Source organism: Pholis gunnellus, assembly GCF_910591455.1.
Source record: "Pholis gunnellus genome assembly, chromosome: 11".
Taxonomy (NCBI): Eukaryota; Metazoa; Chordata; class Actinopteri; order Perciformes; family Pholidae; genus Pholis; species Pholis gunnellus.
The window spans coordinates 4,965,642-4,987,100 of NC_136538.1; the positions used below are offsets into that span (position 1 = coordinate 4,965,642).

General features: G+C 47.0%; 1 protein-coding gene across 1 annotated transcript in view; it reads left to right on the forward strand.

Annotated features, from left to right (window-relative positions):
* The first annotated feature begins 2,853 nt into the window (after positions 1–2,853).
* Positions 2,854–21,459, forward strand: part of thada (THADA armadillo repeat containing) — an 83,841-nt gene continuing 65,235 nt past the window's right edge. Inside the window, exons 1-22 of the mRNA XM_079168655.1 lie at positions 2,854–2,899; positions 3,456–3,540; positions 3,672–3,781; positions 4,258–4,388; positions 4,744–4,892; positions 5,021–5,053; positions 5,133–5,181; positions 5,335–5,528; positions 5,724–5,818; positions 5,924–6,147; positions 6,314–7,044; positions 7,239–7,393; positions 7,515–7,670; positions 8,527–8,634; positions 8,833–8,956; positions 9,668–9,813; positions 10,054–10,285; positions 10,379–10,514; positions 10,649–10,785; positions 11,789–11,953; positions 12,874–13,013; positions 20,730–20,839. Of these exons, the coding sequence (XP_079024781.1) occupies positions 3,468–3,540; positions 3,672–3,781; positions 4,258–4,388; positions 4,744–4,892; positions 5,021–5,053; positions 5,133–5,181; positions 5,335–5,528; positions 5,724–5,818; positions 5,924–6,147; positions 6,314–7,044; positions 7,239–7,393; positions 7,515–7,670; positions 8,527–8,634; positions 8,833–8,956; positions 9,668–9,813; positions 10,054–10,285; positions 10,379–10,514; positions 10,649–10,785; positions 11,789–11,953; positions 12,874–13,013; positions 20,730–20,839 (3,398 nt within the window). The 5' untranslated portion in view covers positions 2,854–2,899; positions 3,456–3,467. The remainder of the gene's footprint in view (positions 2,900–3,455; positions 3,541–3,671; positions 3,782–4,257; positions 4,389–4,743; positions 4,893–5,020; positions 5,054–5,132; positions 5,182–5,334; positions 5,529–5,723; positions 5,819–5,923; positions 6,148–6,313; positions 7,045–7,238; positions 7,394–7,514; positions 7,671–8,526; positions 8,635–8,832; positions 8,957–9,667; positions 9,814–10,053; positions 10,286–10,378; positions 10,515–10,648; positions 10,786–11,788; positions 11,954–12,873; positions 13,014–20,729; positions 20,840–21,459) is intronic.

The following is a 21,459-nucleotide window of genomic DNA, read 5'->3' on the forward strand; positions in this document are numbered from 1 at the left end:
GAGATGGTAGGAGAGGAGATGAGAGGAGATGAGATGAGAGGAGAGGAGGTGAGATGAGAGGAGAAGAGAAGAGATGAGATGAGAGGGGATGAGAAGAGAAGAGATGAGATGAGATGAGATGAGATGAGAGGAGATGAGATGAGATGAGAGGAGAGGAGATGAGATGAGAGGAGAAGAGAAGAGATGAGATGAGAGGAGATGAGAAGAGAAGAGATGAGATGAGATGAGAGGAGATGAGAGGAGATGGTAGGAGATGAGATGAGAGGAGAGGAGAGGCGATGAGATGAGTGGAGATGGTAGGAGAGGAGATGAGAGGAGATGAGATGAGATGAGAGGAGAGGAGGTGAGATGAGATGAGAGGAGAGGCGATGAGATGAGAGGAGATGAGATGAGAGGAGAGGAGGTGAGATGAGATGAGAGGAGAGGAGAGGCGATGAGATGAGAGGAGATGAGATGAGATGAGAGGAGAGGAGATTAGATGAGATGAGATGAGATGAGAGGAGATGAGAGGAGATGAGAGGAGAGGAGAGGAGGTGAGAGGAGATGAGAGGAGATGAGAGGAGAGGAGATGAGAGGAGATGAGAGGAGAGGAGATGAGAGGAGATGAGAGGAGATGAGAGGAGATGAGAGGAGATGAGAGGGACAGATGAGGATCTCTGGTGGAAGAGGAGAAAGATAGAAAAGTCTGCATTTTATCCTCCTCCAAGTAATAACCTCTCATTACCGGCCTGGCCTGCTCACAAAGAGACTGCAAACATGTGTGGAGGGAGGCCGTTAAAAAAAAAAAAAAAGGTTTCCACAGGCTTATTTCTGTTGCCTATTTTGCTGCGGTGAACACTGACGAAGGCAAAGGGATGGGGGGGGGGGGGGCTCTCATCCCACAAAACAAAACAACATAACACGATTTATTGCATATGGATGAACCGTGCTGTGCCAGTTAAGGAATACAAATGTATTTTATTCAATGATATTTTGTCAAAACAACACTTTATATTACCTTTAATCACTTTCAATATGCTGCAGTTAGCACTGGGAAGCCCAATTAAGTTTTAATGTGGAATTATGGAAGACCATTCTCTTCATAATCTAGTCTTTTGTTAAGGATTCAGTTGAATAAAGCATTTTATTTACGCTGATGAAAATATTATATTATTATAGTGCCTTTGTTGTAGTTATCTTATGGGGAGTGCGGCTCAGCTCGTCTTCTTCTCACCCTTCCTTGGAAGTCCTTGTTTTGTAGAATTTAATGAGATCTTGTGAGAATATTAGTCAAATTTCTATAATGGAGGACAGATATATTAAAAATGAATACATATTTGAAATATTTTTTCTTCAAGCATCATTCCACAGCGATGATGAAAGGATGCGTTCAGTGGAAAACACTAAAGGCCATTTGACCCCTGAACCCTGACTCCGAGTTTCTTTTTGTCTCTCTGTCTCACTTCCTGTCGAGTAAAGTCGGCCTCAGCGTAAAGAGAGAGAGAGAGAGAGAGAGAGAGAGAGAGAGAGAGAGAGAGAGAGAGAGAGAATGTGCTGTCTGAGCACTTCCCTGTGATTTTGGGTCATGAACTGGTGATGGAGTAGTGACCCAATAACGGACTGAACTGGAAGCAAAGCACCCAAATCACTGAGGTAATATGTATTATAAGATGCTTTTAGATTTTTCTCAAGATAAGGATCCCCCCCCCCCCCCAAAAAAAAACAAATTAAATTAAAAATGTCATGATTCACACAGAAACTTAAAAAACAATCTGTGGCAAAAGGTGAAACTTTAAATAGTTTGTGGTCATTTAAATTGAATTGACTATAATACATCATAGCTCATGTGTTTTTGTTTCCTGTAATGTCAAGTTCACAAAAACAGTAGATTTCATGTTATGTAAAGCCGGCAAAAAGACACAAATAGCATCACTTATTTTGTTTTGGTTCAACAATAAATGTATGAGTAATGGCAACCAGTAGAGACTGTGCTGTATTCACATCCTCGACTAAATCATCAATTTCTCAGGTTCTACCGAATAACGGCCATCTGAGAAACCGGTAACGTTTTTCCTGCTAATTTGTCCTTGTTTAGTTATAACAGTGGCATTTATCTGTCTTTTCTTATTTAATTAAAAAAAAGTGCAATTTTTCATCAAAGTTTCTCGACTTACCCCTCAAGATAATCTGATTGGTCGAAACTATGCGACGGACTTCAGTCCATGTCAACTCCAGCGTCTTTACAGTTTACTTGTTGATCCAGTGGAGAAAAATCCTGATTCATGAGTAAAACGGTGAATTTCTCTCTTTTCCCGAAGGATTTGATTTCAGCTCTCGGGGAAAAGTTGGAGACGGGGTTGGATTTTGAAGAGGGTGTGGTTTTAGCACGACACGGCCAATCGCGTATTCGGTAGGCGCGTCTCCACGCTGCAGGACCACGACGCCCCGTGTTTGATTGGCGTGTGTTGTCCGCCAATGAGAAGCCGGAGCGCTACTTTACGGACAGACCAACTTCTGCGGGCGGTGTGTGACAATTTTGTCGGAAGTGACGTTCCACACGTGCAGCAGGGACCGTGGGTGTGTCAAGCCTGCGGGAAAAATACAGAGAAATGAATGAGTGTGGCTTCAAAGTTCAGAGCTTTACAACATTCATGTTTGTAGAAGTTGTTTAACCACATGGTTCGCGAACAATTATGTATTTTCAACAACGTGAAATTAAATAAAGCATATCAGTATAACAAAAAGTAGATATAAATTGCACTTTATGTTGTTATTGGGCATGATGTTTAAAGTTTGTTTTATTCTGAAAATAAAATACCGGAAATGTGAGTTGTTTGATTCTCGAGCTTGACACGAATTACAGCTAACGTTACCAGCCGAAACAGAAGAGCTGCAAGTGTGAACCTCATGCTGAATTGAGGTGAATGCTGGCTACTTTTATTAAACTTTAAACTTGTATGTAGCTGTTCCAACTCTTTGTGAGCGCTGCGTCGGTTTACTGTGTCAGACAGTGTTTGCCATTTGTGTTTTGCCTTTTAATAATGGAGGCAGAGACGGCTAACTTAGCAATAGTTGGCTAACAGTTGTCCTAGCAGCGGTAACGTTACTTTCAGCCAAAGTAAAGAAAAATACAATGTATGCAGTAACCGTTAGTTTACAGGCGTGAGTTTCTGTGTCTGTGTGTGAGAGACAGACAGACACACAGACACACAGACAGACGGACAGACACAGAGACAGGGTTAAGGTGTGACATGTTTAAAGAAAACTAATTTGTAAATGCAACATGATTCATATAGCGACTGTTATTGAGGTGAAGATTTAGCATTCTGCTCATTTTTGAGCGTTACTGTAGTTCATCCTGTGGTTTGTGTCCTCTATAAACAAGCCACGGAGAAGGTATTTTGTTAATTAGAATTATTGTTTCAGACAAACGCTGAAATGGGAATGAATTAACTGTTGCTCTGCCTCACACACAGGGACAGATAGTCATGGTGGTGAAGAAGACGACAGCCAAAGTGCAGGCTGTGGTTCTGGATGAGGAGAAACTACACAAGCTGATAGGTACTGTGACCAAGCTGCTGTGGTTAACAACAAGAAAGTATTTCATCAGGCCTCTAATCCCAACCTGGGGACAAAATAATATATATAGGTGTGTGTGTGTTTAATGTCGAGCACTGTGTGATCTTTCCCAGCGTCGCTCTCTGTGGACGGAGGAGAGGATGGAGTCAGGCAGGTGGCCCAGACCCTGCAGACCTGCTTGGAGCTGTCGGAGCCCGTGCAGCAGATCCAGCTGGTTAAAAAGGTTGGTTGAGACAGAGCAATGCAAGATGTCACCTCTTCTCAACATGCAAGGGATTATGTTGACTTTATAGACGACATAAATGTGCGATGGTTTGTCCTCCTTAGACAATTGTAGAATGGAATGCTGCTACATCTTTCTGTATGAGGCCATATTACACGAACCTCGAATCAGTAGCTGCGGGAACAAGATGTCCTTCCTGTCAACCTGCAGCCCGTTTGGTGAAAGAGCTTTTAACGTTTTTGCAGTGTGAGCTACAGAGACACTTTAAACTCTCATTATATTAAAAGTAATCGAGGATTGAGGACTTTTTGAACACTTTGAGTGTATGTGTCCTGTCGCCGGACGACACTGCAAATTCGTTGGTTGATGTAATTTGCTGTTTTGTTTAAAGTCTATTCTTATATTATTGAACTAACTATGTGGATGGAATGCCACCACACAGTTATGTGACCGTTTGTGTGTCCACTCTGCACCAGGCAGGGTCCCAGCTGGAGGCGCTGAGCGAAGAGGAGCCCGACGGTGCTCTTCTACAGGCCTGTCTGCACGCCCTGTCCCTGGTCTACACCTCCCTGCAGGCCAAGAACCCGCTGCGACGAGCCATCGCCAGGTACACGGGCCGTCTGTTCGAGTCGATGCGGTGGGAGACTATGAGAGGACCGGTTTAGCGGCGTGGATTTTATTCTGCCAAACATCCATCGCCTCTGAATTGTTCTCAGACCAAAACTTAAGGGTCCTCAACGTCTTTTAACGGACCTTCAAACTCCGCCAGTTAAAGGGACAGTGTGTAGGCTTTGGCAACAAGCTCCCTATGTAGATTTGAAGGGCTTATTCTGTCACTAAAACACAACGATTCTTAGTTTCAGCTGATTCTACACTAATGAATACATAGTTAATCAATATTATATTCCATTTCTGCTACTCTCCCCCTGATCAATACGCCGTCTCCGTGTTGCTTTCCTCAGTGCCTTGTCTTCAGCACCAGCCTGGCTGCAGGAGCAGGCTGTAAGCAGTTTGTCCGCCTGCTTGTCCGACTGTCTGTCCAACCCGACCTCAGAGCGGTGCCCGCACATCGTGGACACCATCGCTGCCTGTCTGGATGGCTTCGCTCTCGGTGAGTGGCTGTACGTCTGTCAGCTCTTGCTGCAGACTTATTCTGCTTTTCATCACTACAGCTATCAAAGAAATCTGACTTCTGATTGTAGAATAACTAGTTTTTTCCAAAATGTCCTTTTTGTCCAGGGGAGAGATGCATCAACAAGCTGCTGCCTGAAGGTAAATATCCGGCTGACTTGTTTAGAACCAAAAAGTGAGTTAGTAAAGCTTCTCATTGCCTCTGTTCTCCTCTATGTAGTGTTGCAGTTCCTTCACAAGGGACTGAGTGAATACCTGCACCAGAACAGGTATAGTAGGCATACATTAAAAGTGAATTTCAACTCAAATTCAATTCAATTGCAGTCCGAGCGGCCAGGTTCCATGTTGATACAGGAGGGAGTCTGGGGACAACGTATTAGCTCGCCGTTGATCCGTGTGTGTCTGTCGCCCCCTGCTGTTAGCGGCCTGACGGGCCGTCACATTGCCCAGGCCCAGCTGATGCAGTCCTGCCTGGCCGCGGTGAAGGCGTCGGTGCTGGTGATCCAGAGGTCCCAGGGGACGATCGGCGCCGGCCTGCGGGCCGAACAGAACCGCTGCAGGCTGGAGGACACGCTGAGCAGCCTGCTGGGCTGCTACACACACATCCTCACCGACGGTACCAAAACAGGACTCGAGAAATTCCCAGACAAACATATCTTTTGACTGATTCTGTTCACAAACAATACGTCCGTCTGTCATAACAGCTTCACAGGAGCAGGTGGAGTCGTGAACTTCCCAAACCGTGTGTATTTGTAAATAGGACTTCCCTCTCACTGCTTTCCTCCGCTGTTTGTTTTTTTCCTGTTTCTAGAGGAGTTCGTCCAGTCAGTCCAGAGCACAGCCGGCCTGGCCGTAGTGTTGTTGATCAGGTCCGTCATGGGTTGTGGAGACGAAGTTGCCTCCGTGGTGAGTCGAGGATTTAAGAAGTCTGGGTTTTGCACGATACGCATGCATGCACTTTTTGAGAATCTTTCCGTGACTCTTGAAATCGGTCTCGTCTTCGTGCATCAGGTGTGTAGTTTGCTGCGTAGCTCGGCGCCGGGTTTGGACTCGGCCCCTCGGTGGCTAAAGCTGCGCTGCGAGGGCCTGTGCGCCGGCGGCCGCCCGCCGGGCGTCTCCCTGTACCTGTGTCACGGGGCTCTGGCCATGCTGAGCTGGAAGGGCGCTCTCCCGGGGCCACAGTGGGAACAGCTGCTGCTGCTGGTTCCGAACACGCTGCTGGATCTCGATGTCAGGTAGAACTGCTTAACTGATCCCAAGTCAGTCCTTACTGCTCTGGGTTGTAAGCCTTTCATCATAGAAGAGGTTTCACTATCGGAAATGTGTCTCAAAAGTCTTTTCAAAACAAAATAAGTGATTCATAATCTCAGCATCTTGACGGTTTTTTCCTGTCTGCTGTAGTATAAAGGAGTCCAGTACGGCCATGGTGGTGGCTCGGGTGCTGACCCTGTGGAGCAGCGCTGCCCTGGACTGCCTGCAGGCGGGGGGGCAGCCCTGCCCGCCCCGCCTCCAACAGTCCCTCAGCGGAGGCTCGGAGCTGCAGCGGCACCTGCTGGAGCACATCTACTCCCACTGGGAGCACCCGCTGGACGGAGTCCGCCACCAGACCCGCTCCCTGTTCCGCAACCTCCTCCTCCTCCACCAGCACGCCAACCCGTCCTCCTCCGACCCGGCCGAGGACCCCTACGTGGCGGAGCTCACCCGGAGCCTGCTGGGGCTGGAGTGGCACATGCGGGGGAAGTACGGCTCCTTGGGCTGCCTCGTGGAGCTCTACGGGGCGGGCCACCTGCTCCGCAGCCGGCCCGAGCTGCCCTCGCGCCTCGTGGGCCTGATGGGCGACCAGAACCTGGCCCCTTATGCCAGCGACCTCCTGGAGAGGCTGTTCGTGAGCCACAAGGCGCAGCTGGCCTGTGAGGCGGGCGCGGCGGCGAACGAGACGGCCACGCGGGACTGGATGGAGCGCTGGCACCAGACGTGGGTCACCCCCCTGCTGCAGGTGCTGTGCCGCGCCCGGCTGGACCAGACCACGTACATCCTGGACTACTTCCTGCCCAAGCTGCTGCGCTGCAGCCCCTCCAGTCTGGCGCACATGGTGCAGGCCTTGCAGGACACAACGCCGCCCTGCAGCCAAGGTGAAGGCACAAACACACCCGACGTCTGCACATTAAAAACACATTTATATCTCGCTTCCCTTCTGGTTATTCTCATGATATATCAGCTGCGCTTTTAATGTCTCTCAAACTTCACAAAGCATTCTGTTGTGGGAAGAAATATTTCACGGACATGACAGAATTTACTATAAATGTTGTTTTTCTGTCCTCGTTAGGTCCTTCGGGCAGCAGAGGAGCGCTGGGCGCCCTCATGACGTGCCTGCGGGCAGCGAGGGCCCAGGGTGTCGTTCCCTCCTCAAAGGAGGGTCTGTGGGGAGGACTGGTGCCCCTCTCTCTGCTCCAACAAGCGCTGGTACACAAACACGATCAAGTGAGTGGCCTCAGGTGGTGTTTACAGAGCTAAGAAGTGTTTTTATGTTTTCAAAACAATTCCGTGTGGCTATGCCTTATGTCTGGGACTTCCAATGTGTCGTCCAATCCTACCCGCCTAGGTGAGGATGGACGCTTTGGGGCTGGTGTGCGAGAGCCACCGCAGCACTGAGGCCGTGACCTCCCAGGAAATGGACCTGATCCGCCACTTCCTGCCGGCCAATCTCAACAGCCAGGCGCCCGGCGTCAGACAGCAGACAGTCAGCCTGCTGAAGAAGGTCAGACGCCTCCCGCACATCGCCTTTTAGTGTTGACAAAATGTTTTTTATGAATATATAAAAACTATAGAACCGTAAGGCGTTTTTGATGGATTTTATTGTCTCACTGAATGTGAAATGTTAAGCTGGTAAAAGTCAGCTTGTTGGCCCCGGAGCAGTTTATACAAGGATTGGAACTAATTATCTTTGCCAGGCGTCAGTCTGTGGGGAGATCATGTGGCCGTGTGTGTGTGTGTGTGTGTGTGTGTGTGTGTGTGTGTGTGTGTGTGTGTGTGTGTGTTTGTGTGTGTGTCTGTCTGTCCACGGCTAATCTCGCATACTGCTCGCATTCAGCCTAATATTAAAAAAAAACAACCCTCAAGGACCTCTCTGGTCTTTCTCTGGTTGCTGTGATTAACAATTGCATTGACTTCTGACTTCACTTAATCGACTGTTTGGGGCCGCAAGTGATCAACAACTGCTTTAGTAGCAAAAGGCATTTTGGGTAATCGGCTCGGTTACAAACAAACCTCACCTGCATATTATCTTCAGATATATTCCTGACATGTTATGATCTTCTAAAGTAATGAGACGAATGAAATCCCTGTTTGTGTTATTTGGGCCGGGCGGGACAATTGAGTGATATTTAACTCTTCTTTGTTTCGGGGGAGGGTGAGGGAGACACACCTGGGGGAGATCTATGCTCTGTTCTACACTAATGAGCACTGTTCTAGTTTGATTTTTCAAAGGATTCTGCAGTGCCAAAGAAAACCCTCCACATTACAAGGAGAAACCAATGACATCATTTAATGATTTACTGATCAAATCAGAAAGTCTCACTCAACGGAGCTTGAAATCCTCTTCCTCCTCCGTGCAGCTGCTTTGTAGGATGAAGGACAGCGCCCTGCTGCTGCAGAAGAGACTGATCCAGGAGAGGGAGCAGGAGCAGAGAGACGGAGACCAGCACACACTGCATCTGTACAAGGTACACACACACACTACATCGCAACAACGCAGAGTTCCACCTGAGTCCTTTTGGTTTATAGAAATGAACGTGTGTGTGTGTGTGTGTGTGTGTGTGTGTGTGTGTGTGTGTGTGTGTGTGTGTGTGTGTGTGTGTGTGTGTGTGTGTGTGTGTGTGTGTGTGTGTGTGTGTGTGTGTGTGTGTGTGTGTGTGATGTAGGAGTTCCTGCGCTGGCTGTGTGTGAGGCTGCTGGAGGTTTTGCTTCCCGGATCGTCTTTCTCCAAATGCCTCACAGCCCTCCACCTGCTGTGTCTCCTGGGCGAGCTCTTCACCTTCAGCACCGGTACACCTACTGCCCTCAAACTTAACACATGCAGTTACTAACATTATGGCAAATCCAAGATGGTGCTAAAGTAGGACACAATATTTGATGTTCTCCTCGAAAAAGCAGCTGAATCATTTCAGCATTTTAAAATCTGATGGTAAACGCTGCATTAAGTCGTTATAATGCATAAAGCTCTGTTTATTTTCCACTACCAATACTCGTATGGCTGTCATCATATGGAGAGCAACTTTTAAACACTTTTCATACACAATAGCACTTAAAATGTGTCTTCCTGGTCCAATAATATGCGCAGTACATATACACGTTACTGCAGTTCACCAAAGAGCTCAGAACATGGTGTTTAGTGCAGTAAGCTTCATTCATTGACTTTGTGTTATTCAGCGGATCAGGTTTATTCATATTAAGGACGGACATTCCAAACTACAACATAAGCTGTGTGTATACAGCGATGACATTCGGTACGGTTGTGTTTCATCCAACACGCTCACAGCAGTTTGGAGTTCACTGCTTTACTGAAGGACAGCTCAGTGTCGAGGCTCAGGTAGCCACCTCTCCGTCGCTGCCTGAACACGACGTCGTCCTCCCGCCGCTGGCCCAGACTCTCTACTTCGACGCCAAACCCGGCTCTCCATCTGGCTTCGGCCGTGCGCTCTGCCCGTCGTCCCCTCGCTGCGTTGCTTCACCTCTTCCTCTCTGCGTTCTCCTCAGGGCCCGATGTCTTCGCCCTCGGCGAGGCCGTGACCTCCGCACACGCTCAGAACGTCCTCTACTGCGTTGCCAGCAACTTCCTGGAAGTCAAACAGCTGGCCTCCACGTTACTACGGCAACTCCCGCCGCCAGCTGTGGGACTGCAGGTTAATATTCAAAATGTGATTCTTTACATGTGGCATCTTTTTGATGTTTGATACCGCTGACATTGTTTTCTTTAGGTTGCTGTTTTTGGTAGTGTTTTTTTATGATTATTTCATAATGAAGATGCATAAAAGTGTCGTGTACATTTCTGTCGTATAAACTTCTATTTGGATCCACCTCTCGGTCCGTGGTGTGTGTCCCAAGTTGTTTTGCTGATCTCAGCTCTTCCTCTGTGGCGTTAGGTCCCGGAGAGGATGCACCGCGTCCTCCAGGCGGCTCTGGACCTCAGCACCAGCACCAAGCCCTTCGACAGCGTCACGGCAGCCCACCTCCTCCACCTGCTGCTCCACCAGCCGGACCTGGGCCTGGCCCTGCTGCACTGCGCCCAGGAGGAGCAGGGCCTCGAGTTCCAGCCTCCCTCTTTACCGACCCAGCCGTCCGCAGCGGTCGTCTTGGAGCTCAACACGCTGGCGGGTGAGATCCGGACGCAATAGCCTCAATAAGTGTCGGTGTCTGCGTTTGGCCCTGAGTGAGATGGATTCAGCGGTTGTGTTCGTGTCTCCTCAGTGGTTCAGTTCTTGCTGCGCTGTCTGCAGTCGGAGGTGTCGAGGTCCGAGGCGTCTCTGTTGCAGGCGGCCGCTTCCTATCCCCTCTACGGCAGAGCTCACTGCATCACCGCCGTCCTGCAGCATCTGAACACTGAGTGAGCTCATGAACGCACACACACACACGTCTACTTCCATTTGGATCTACTGCTTCTGCTGTTGGCGCCTACTTTAAAGAGCAAAAATCAGCCACAACCTTAGTTCTAGACGTACTGGTTCTCTGTGTGTTTAGGAGTTTGAGTCAGACGGAGCAGTGGAGGCGCGTGGTGTCCGATCTGGTCGCTGTGTGCTACAGGATGTCTGATGTGGTCTCCCCTGTGGTGCAGAGCTCCTCCCCCGAGGGACTCATCCCCATGGATACGGACTCAGGTAATCAGATTCAGACCTCGGATCAGGAGTGAGAGCAATTATTTTCCCTCGGGGGGGAGGCACAAGAGAAACCCAGATTGCTTTCTGTGGGCCAAAAAGATATTGTCAGTCATAACCTCTAATTTTATCGCGAGATGAAATCATAGAAAACATTCTGTGCACTTATGTTTTAGCATTTATCGAATTGAAAATCACTCCAAATAACATTTTATTGACATTATATGTGGGAGACTGACTGTTTTGGGTAAAAGTGTGTCCATTAACAAAACTAAACTGAAATCCTCAGCATGCTGGGAGATATAATATGCATGGCATAGAGCAAGTTTTAAAAATACAACCAAACAAGGGTCCAAACCTCAAACACCCCCTGCACTCGCTCCTGACCCATACACACATGCACATCTCATTCATTCCCACAAATTATGAGAAAGACAACTTTTGTATAGTTTGTATCTTTGACAGGTCATCTTCGTGTGCATGAGTCTTTCACACTGCAGCTGTACGATCTCTGTGATACAGATTACAATCTGTGGGGTAGTTTTACCAACTTACGAAGTACTCAGAGACGAGCTATCAAGTCTCTGATGGGCTCCAGCTGGTGAATCAATTCGTAGCAGGTGACTCCAAATTCAACTTTGCATGAAAATCTCTACAAATCTCTCACGACACATACTGTAAGCTTTTTCAAAATAAAAGCCAATTTAGGTAAATTCTTTTGACTTTTTAGTTTAATGGATAAAGTTTAGTGGTTTTGTCTTCGACCTGTCCGGCTCAACCATCGTTCTGGCCCTATAATGCCTTATATTATGCTGCACGCGCTCAATGGGCCTCATGCAAGAACACTGTTTATTCCAGACAGTAAAAGAGAGCGGGGATTAGGAGAATGATATGGAAACTAAACAAAAACACTAAAATAGAGAGAAAGATATTCCAGTGAAGGTGGTGGACCTCCCATGAGGAGATGTTAGTAACACGACGTGTTGTTTCTTGTGTGTTTGGACAGAGACTACCGCAGGTCTGCAGAGGATCCTGCAGGAGATCCAGCCCAGAGACACCAACGACTTCTTCACGAGCGCCAGAGAGCTGGACACGGCGCACTGTGATCACACACAGACCCAGACCACACACACACCGTCACTGAACACACACACACCGTCACTGAACACAGGTGAGTCAGAGGTCGCCGTGCCGATGGCGTTCAGCATTACACAGGATAGCTGTCCATGGCTCGCTAGTCCAAACAGTCCAGTGTTACGGTAGTTCAGATGTATTCAAGCGGTGAGGAGAGCATCCCGAGGAGCGCGTCGGGGAGTTGAAAGAGGAAGTGACATGAGGCAAAGATAGGGACACATTACTGCTCATCACAACTCAGTCAAATCTGAACCAACAGCACATGGGAAAATATAAGTCACACTAAATCTACAAAAAAGAGTTGGAAAACAAGTAAATGTCCATCATCGTTCAGTTTTCCTCAGTATCAAAGTAATCCATCGGTAAACAGGGACGGCTAAAAGCACAGATACCTGCACTACTCTATGGCAACATTCTACTTCCTGTTTACATCCCATTATGGAAAGTGTGGCTCCAAAACTTGGAATATGATTGTTCCCCAAATGAAAGTATGACCAGAATAATAATCATGTTGTATCATCAGTTCTATCTTTTTTTATTTTTCACTTGTGATTGAAGTGGATTCAGTACAATGCAGTAGTTGATGCTCGTGCGTGCAGTTCCAGTGATGTCCTGGTGGGGGAGGTGTTTGACCTTATTTCCGAGTGGTATATTTATTCAGCGCACAGTTCAATATTTCTAGGAATCTTATTAAATGATGATATAATCTACTGTAACTTTATAGTGATAAGGAAAACCAAACAGCTCTGTGCAATGTGTGTGTTCTATATGTATGTGTGTGTGACCCAACACAAACATAGATGTGACTTAATGAGTACACAGCTTTAACATGGCGCATGACATAATAAGACAAATACATCTTTACATTATGAGGTAATAAAGCTCACTCTCTGCATGTGTGTCACTGTGCTTGTGTGTGTGTGTGTGTGTGTGTGTGTGTGTGTGTGTTGGCTCCAGGTGGTGAGGGCTACAGGGTGACGGCCCAGATGGTGCTGGTGTGCTGCTGGCGGAGCATGAAGGAAGTGGCCATGCTGCTGGGACAGCTGTGCCAGAGCCTGCCTCTGCACACGCAGTCCGGACTCATCACGGAGGAGCAGGTGAGATCCTCACGAGCCCAACAACGCTCTCTGGTTCTCTGGCTGCCTCAGCCTGACGCGAGGCTCATTTTAACCCAATTTACAGAACATCTGAAAAATAAAATGCGACTCGTATTCCCTCCACTGCAGCTATGCGACTGGTAGAAGTTGAGCGCTCCTGTTGGGAACCGTTATATCAGTGCAGAAGAAGCTTTCAGTGCCACAGTGAACCCTTTCTGTTGCTTTGTATGTCTGTTGCTCTGCACATGTGCCTGCGGGGCCCTTCAAACATCTGCTTCCCCCTCTCAGCTCTGTCTTGTCACTATTCTTACCGCTTTGAAGTCGCACGTTGGGAACGCTCTGGTTAACGAGGCTAACCAACCTGTAACAGCTGAGCTGTGGTGGTGTGCTGCTGAGAACCCGAGTCGGCCCCCCCACCTCGATCCCATCGGGGATTGGCAATCGCTTGCAATGCCGATGAGACGATCTAAAACGATACAACTTCCCGACCGTAACTAGTCTGTCTCAGTCCGCTGAGATCTAGAAAAGCTGTTTACATCCGCAAACACAAACCAAGTTTTCCTTTTAAAGAGATGTCATTTCTTTCACTGTGTGTGTGTGTGTACATACTGCAGCGGGGGCCTGGTGTGTGTGTGTGTGTGTGTGTGTGTGTGTGTGTGTGTGTGTGTGTGTGTGTGTGTGTGTGTGTGTGTGTGTGTGTGTGTGTGTGTGTGTGTGTGTGTGTGTGTGTGTGTGTGTGTGTGTGTGTGTGTTTGTGACACCACGCTGGGAGGCTCCTCAATTAGCATCCGCCCTCGTTAGCGCCGCACTTTCATTTGAGGCCCGACCCCGCTGGTTTAACGGCCGTGACGCCCCTCCCTTTCCACCGCATTCTTTCCAAATCACTTCCACCAGCAGCAGGAAAACACTGAGCGCTTCAAACAACACACACACACACACAGGAATAGTTGTCTGAGCGGTTCAGCATGTGAACGTCCATAATAACAAGGGTACCAGACATGGGCTGTGTTTGTCTGCGTAGGGGGTACAGGGCGTGTGTGTGTGTGTGTGTGTTTGTGTGTTTGTGTTTGCCTGTCGAGCGAGTATTTACCATCCTGAGAGAGAAAGTAGGAAGTATCTCACTGTGCTATGTGCTGAACGTGTTTTTATTATCGGAATGTGTGCATCGGTCCGTTTACTACATTGTGCTGTTATGTTTTGGAAAATGTCTTTTATTATTGGGCCATTTATTGGGCGTTCATTATTCCCACAACCAGTTCAAAACCCGTATGTCTCATGTGTTTGATTATAAGAAGCCACAATGTGAAGCACCACTACGAGACAAAGCACACACATTGTGAGCAAACGGAGGCACAGAAAAATAAAGCTAAGAGCCCAATATGATCAGAATTCACTGTCCAACAATGATGTCAACAGAGAGGAATAGAGCTGAAACAAGAGGTTTAATAAGCACAGATAGCGTCCCTGCACACTAACTTCTCTTTTTAGAAGATAAGAATATCATTTAGAATTGCAGGACAAGTGCCTTATTTTAAAAGCGTTCGGTGATGTCATTTATTCTTTAATGCAGCCCTTATTTTACTTGAAATGAGAAGAGCATTTATTTATTATTAGATTATGTATTTATAATTTGAAATCTGACAATACATATTGTTGAGATATAATTCAATGTCTTTCTTTGAATTGACAGTCAGTTATTGACAACATACAGCTAGATATGGCACTAAATCACAGACATCACTGTGATGTTCCGGACCTTTGCGTGAGGACGTTCTCTCTCAGTGGACCTCGCTGACGTTTAGTTTAATACTCCTGGTCTGTGGTAATATAGCAAAAGGGCCAAATCATGTCAGAGGGAAAGTTCTACTTTTTTAGGAAATGCACTTCTATATTATCTAGATGAGAAGGTTCATATTACGCTCATGTTTTTAAAGCTGCAGCTGCTTAGCTTAGCGTAGCTTGTTTATTAGTGAGCTTTAGAGGTGCTGGTGGGCAGAAAGCCAGGCTAGCTGTCTCCTGTTTTTGTACGAAGCTAAGCTAAGCTAAGCTGCTTGTGCTAGCCTCATATTTAAATGGTCTGTACTTCGACCACTCAAAGCACTTTAACACTACATGTCATCACTCACCCGTTCATATCACGCCACATAAACCAGCCGGGCTCGCTTGAACTGTCGCTGTGGTCTTGACATCGGTATCGAGCCATACCATGGTAACCATGGCGATGGGCCTCATTACATAAACGATGATTTGATAAACTCCTCTGAGGAAACGCCGACCTCCTGTCCTCTCTTCTTTACCGCTTCCCTTTCTCTTTTTTTTTTACATTCGTGTGTGCGTGTGTGTGTGTGTGTGTGTGTGTGTGTGTTGGCGTTAACGTTCAGAGGGGTGATTACAATAGTGTTTGGAAAGTTTGGTCTGGCGAAGTTTTTGCGGACGCAGTCTCTCTGCCCTACCATAGTGATTACATGCATGGGCAAACGTGTGTGTGTGTGTGTGTGTGTGTGTGTGTGTGTGTGTGTGTGTGTGTGTGTGTGTGTGTGTGTGTGTGTGTGTGTGTGTGTGTGTGTGTGTGTGTGTGTGTGTGTGTGTGTGTGTGTGTGTGTGTGTGTGTGTGTGTGCGTGCGCGCGCGCGCGCGCGCGCGTGCGTGCGTGCGTGCGTGCGTGCGTGCGAGAGAGAGAGCAAAACACACTTCTTTCCAAAATGTATGCGAGCTCAACACCTCCCGCGGTCCTCAGTAGTACCCTGTGTTACATCCTTGTTGGCCTGGCAACACTGCAGATGTTTCTGTCACTGGGTGGCGCCATGGCAACGGCAACAGTTGTGGATGGGCGTCGACGGTCATCTCTGAATTTCTTTCTTTGTTTCGTGACCGCACTTTTCATCAGTTTACCGCGATGCTTTTGGCAATATTTCTTTGAGCTTTTTTTCCGGCAAAGACGGTGATTGTGACGGAAGGACGACGTCCACTGATTGAGAAGAGAAGCAGGTCGACGTCCTGAAGCGGGACGGACCACCAGAGTGGCCGGTCAGCTGGAGTTTGACAGCTCGGGTTGTTTATTTGGTCTCACACAGGAGACGGACCGTTTGAGGGGAGAAACACACGCACGCACGCACGCACGCACGCACGCACGCACGCACGCACGCACGCACGCACGCACACACACACACACACACACACACACACACACACACACACACACACACACACACATATTCTTCTGCGACCACAATAAGAACGCTTTGTCCCACATCGCTCTGTTTGCTCTCAAGTGCACAATATTTAGTTCACGCCATTTTATTCTCATTTGTATAAAGTTATATTACCTCCAAAGATTCCCAAAGTGGAAAAAATCCTGAACACGCAAATTTAGGTTTCTTAAATCTCATTTTACTGCTCACCAGAGAATAACGTTTTCCGCAACGTTGCGGTTTAATAATAAATGACCGTAGTTACATGTGATATTACACGTCGAAAATGTACCTGATTCCTAACCAAGTCCAACAGCTGGACTAGAGCAGCTGAGAATGACATTCGTTTATTGTGTAATAACAAAAGATGAGAATCCTAACTTTCTATTGTCGGTACCATTTATACAAGCAGAGCTTCACCATGTTCTCCTCACATTGCAGCAGCAGCAGCATCATCAGAGTGCTGTCTAACCCTCGGCCGTCAGGGGACGAAGTCTGCTATTTGGGTCACTGTCACGCCCCCCCCCCCCCCCCCCCCCCCCCCCCTCTCAGAGCCATACATGTAATTAGACTTGGGGAAACTTCTCTCGCTCCGCACATGGAAGCTTTTTCTGGGAAACGGGCTCATTCGCAAACAGGAAGTTGACGTCTAAATAAAGTCCCCCCCCACCCCCCACCTCTCACCCTCCAGGAAGCTCGCTCGGCCCTTTTTTAACCAGTTACACAGCCGGGAGAACCTCAGGGAGGGACGCTTTAAATAAGCGAAGCCGCGGCCCGGCCCGGCCCGGCTCGGCCCGGCTCGGCCCAACTCGGCTACCGCAGCGGTCTGGGCCCCGGCAGCCACGGGGCCGTCTAACAAGTGACTGTCGCTGCCATTTTTACCCCGGTGAGGTCAGGCCCTATCCTGGGAGTCCACTCTGGCCAGCGTTGTGATAAGTCACTGGGGCTTGGCACCGCCGTGGTTTACTCAGTCCGTACTTTTGGTGTTCTAAGTCGAGTCCGCTTCAGGTCTGCAGGGTCAGACGAGTTTATTGTCCAGTCATATGGCCAAAACAAAAAGCAGGCTGCATAAGCCCTACATTTATGTTGCGTATATTCTATTTTACACATTTTCACATTCTGTTTCAGCACATTCTCCTGCCGTGTTCCTCTCATGAACTCGTCTCCGTGACATCAGCCTTCGTCTGCGGCCCCGCGTCTGTGTTAGTTTAGATGTTGTGTCTAACCCCACATCCCCCGAGGAGCTGTTTGGGATTTCTTTTCTCCCTATGCGAACTGTTTCTTTTTTTTTTTTTTGCATCAGGGCCTCACCCCCCTCCCAGTGCCCTCCATGCCACCCCTGACTAAGCCGAGGCCCGGGCCGCATCTGCGGTGGCGGGGCCGCCACAGCCTAAATGACAGGGCACCGAAAGCTCCGCGTCCGCCTCGCCCTGCCGCCTCACCTGCAACACACTCACCAGTTTACACACTGCCGTGTGTGTGTGTGCGTGTGTGTGTGTGTGTGTGTGTGTGTGTGTGTGTGTGTGTGTGTATGTGTAGCTAGAATAATGTCGCTAACACTATTACTAACTGGATGGTTTTACTGACGGTGGCCATTATGCGGATGGCTCAGCATCCTTATTTGAGCGCACTTGTCACGCCACCGACATGCCGCTCTCACGCTCCACATGCCCGACGCTCACTGGCTGAAAGCTGAAGTGGTGTCTCTAAAAACAAGAGCGTGGCCAGTGTTGCAGCTTCACTTTTCTTGCCAAATAGAGAAAAGGCCACAGCGGGACTAGATGACGCAGTTGGTCTCTGAGTCTTTTACTCACCCCTACTGCTTTGCTTTTAGTTGGAATCTCAAAGAGGACAACGAGTCATTGAAACGCCTCCACTCATATCATTAGTTATATAGTTCTTCTGACACAGATGTCAGGATCAGCTTTAAGGGCGCTCCGATCGACCGGCCACCGAACGTTTCCGTTTCTAAATCAGTGGTTCTCAACTGGTCTGGCTGCGGGACCCACCATCACCCCTCAATGACAAGCCGCGACCCAAATCGAGGAAAATGTTCAACTTCTCAAATGTATTTAATGAAAAGATGGAGCAGTTTGAACCTGAGCTGAAAATGTCCTCTGAAGTCGTAGTATAGGGAGCTCTCTTGTGCAGAGGAATTGTTCCTGTCAGTACCCGTCCCACATTTGTGTCACGTAAACGAGTAAAACTGCTTTGTTTATGTCTGTAGATTCGTCCATTTGTAATGAAAAATGACCACTTGCCTAAATTTGAGCTGTGGTCTGTAGTTTGTCTTCTATTCGCCTACTTATAGTGTCATTTGACAGAAGTATATTTTTCAGTTTATCCCCTGCTGATATTAGCATTACAAGGCATTAACGCCAAATATTGTTAAGAAGTGTGAATAGACGGCACTCCGCTGCATAAAAAAAAATCCCCTTCAAAATAAAAGCGCAGGATTTTTTTATTTTTATTTTTTCAGGCAAAGGTCCGCAACCCACTTTTGGGTCGCAACCCATCAGCTGAGAATCACTGTTCTAAAGGGTTTGATCGGTGGTCTTTACAAAGGAGCCAATCGGACGACCCCAAACAGTTTCTGTATGAGCTGTGTTTCCACTACAGATGGAACCTCCTCAGTGTAGGCGGGTTACAGCTGATCACTGTGACATCACCTTGACAGTTGCCGAATCATTCCAATGGCAACCGAATGATGGATCTGCTCTTTGTCAATAGAACAGCGTAGTGTATGGTGTAGCTTTACGGGCTGCCATTAAAAAAAAAAAAAAAAAAAATGTGGATATATATTTATACTTATATTGTATATAGCTGTTAAATGTTTATACCTACATCTGTTCTACTTTTTTGCTGCCCTTTTTTATTCTTTATATATTTGTTCTTTATTGTAAAATAGTGTATGTACATAGAGAGCGGAGTAGAAACCGGAGCCAAATTCCATGTATGCGTACGCATTCTACTAAATACTAATATACAATGTTGTTAAGAATAGATGATAAATAAATAATTCTATGAGATTATTAAAAGGCTTCGAAAAGACCTTTTGATCTATGATCATTATCAGGAGGAATCCTGATCAGAGCTCCTGTCTTTTCTTCTTCTGATTTCTACATTGAATGTCCAGGTTACCTGATAGTCATTGAAACACGATATAACAGCAGAGTCACCGCTTTGATTCTGACCTGGAGCTTTTGTTGCGTGTCTTACCCACCTGCCCTGCTGTGGGTTTTGCACTGTTGGTCAAACAGAACTTCAAAGTAATTTGAAGACATCACCCTGGGCTCTGGGAAAATGTGTATTATTGTACATTTTCTGACGTTATATAGACTAAATCACAGATCAATGAAAAGATAAGTTATCGATATTAAAAGTAATCAGTTGCAGCCTAATTATATAGTCCATAAAGCCTTGAGCTAAATCTTTGATACTAGAACTCTGAAGGCTTTATGTTAACCATAGACTGTACAGGACTGTCTCAGAAAATTAGAATATTGTGATAAAGTTCTTTATTTTGTGTAATGCAATTAAAAAAACAAAAATGTCATGCATTCTGGATTCATTACAAATCAACTGAAATATTGCAAGCCTTTTATTCTTTTAATATTGCTGATTATGGCTTACAGCTTAAGAAAACTCAAATATCCTATCTCTAAATATTAGAATATCATGAAAAAGTATACTAGTAGGGTATTCAACTAATCACTTGAATCGTCTAATTAACTCGAAACACCTGCAAGGGTTTCCTGAGCCTTGAAAAACACTCAGCTTGGTTCAGTAAACTAAATCACACGTATGGGGATTATCACAATATTCTAATTTTCTGAGACAGTCCTGTATATAAGAAGTGGAAGTAGTCGTGACGTCACCCATTGGTCTGTGGACTGATGTTATGAAGCCTCGAGTTCGGCGATTTGGCCGTCGCCATCTTGGATTACGGCCGTCTTGATCTTGGCTTGTTGCAACCAATGAACGGAAGTGACCATATTTGGACTGCGGAGGAGGGACTTAGAGACGCTGTATATGGCTCTGGTAGAGGTATCCCCCCGTCAATCACAAGGTTGCCCCGCCCTAAAGCATCCCCTGCTTTATGGTCTATTTGACTGTAAATGGATCATAATTTACTAAATGAACATCATCCTGTAATGCAGAAGACTTGAAACTAGAGATTGAGACCATAAACTCATGTTTACAATGTTTACTGAGGTAATAAATCAAGAGAGAAGTAGTCATTTTCCCATAGACTTCTATACAATCTGACTTCTTTTTGCAACCAGAGGTGTCGCCCCCCGATGGCCAGTAGAGAGAATGCAAGTTAAAACCTTACATGTAACATAATCATTTTGACTCCAGTTAAGTCATTTCACTGTAACTGATTACATCCGTTTCTGCTGGAGGCTGAAGCAGGAGGCTTTAAAGTCATGCATACATAACACACTTACACACCTAGACGGCAGTATTACTCTTGTTACAGTTAATTTGCTGATTCCCCCCCCCCGTGTCTCTCTGTGTTCCAGGTGGAGGGGGTGGGCCTGTACTTCCGTCAGCAGCTCCTGCAGTCCCGTCACCGTGGCGCCTTTGAACTGGCTTATGTGGGCTTTGTACGCCTCACCGACATGCTCTGCAGGTGTGTATTTTCTGTGTTTGTGTGTTCATGTTCGGGGGCAAAGGGCTGAAAGGTAATACTGCTGAATGGCCGAGGGCATTAGCTCCCATCATGACACGGAGCGTCAAGTGTGCCTTGTAATTAGCAAGCAGGCGAGTCCTCTCGGTATCATTCCTCGGGTATAATGTATTTAATTACATCAAGACTTGATAATTGGTGTTGTTCCTCATCCGGAGCCTTCTGGACGACACAAGGAAAAATGAACCTGCTGATCAAAGAGACAATGTAAATGGTAAATGGACTGTACTTGTATTGCACTTTTCTAGTCGTCCGACCACTCAAAGCACTTTAACACTACATGTCATCACTCACCCATTCACACCCATTCACACACTGATGACAGGGGCTACCATGCAAGGTGCCACCTGTCCATTAGGACTAACTAACATTCACACACTGTGTGTAGGCACAGCTATGGGAGCAACTTGGGGTTACGTGTTTTGCTCAAGGACACACTGGCATGGACTAGCGGAGCCGGGGATCGAACCGCCGATCCTCTGACTGAAGGACGACCCTGCTCTAATGTGCTTATTCTCTTGTCTTTCTGAGGGTGAGATGAGAAGATTGATTTCATTCTCATT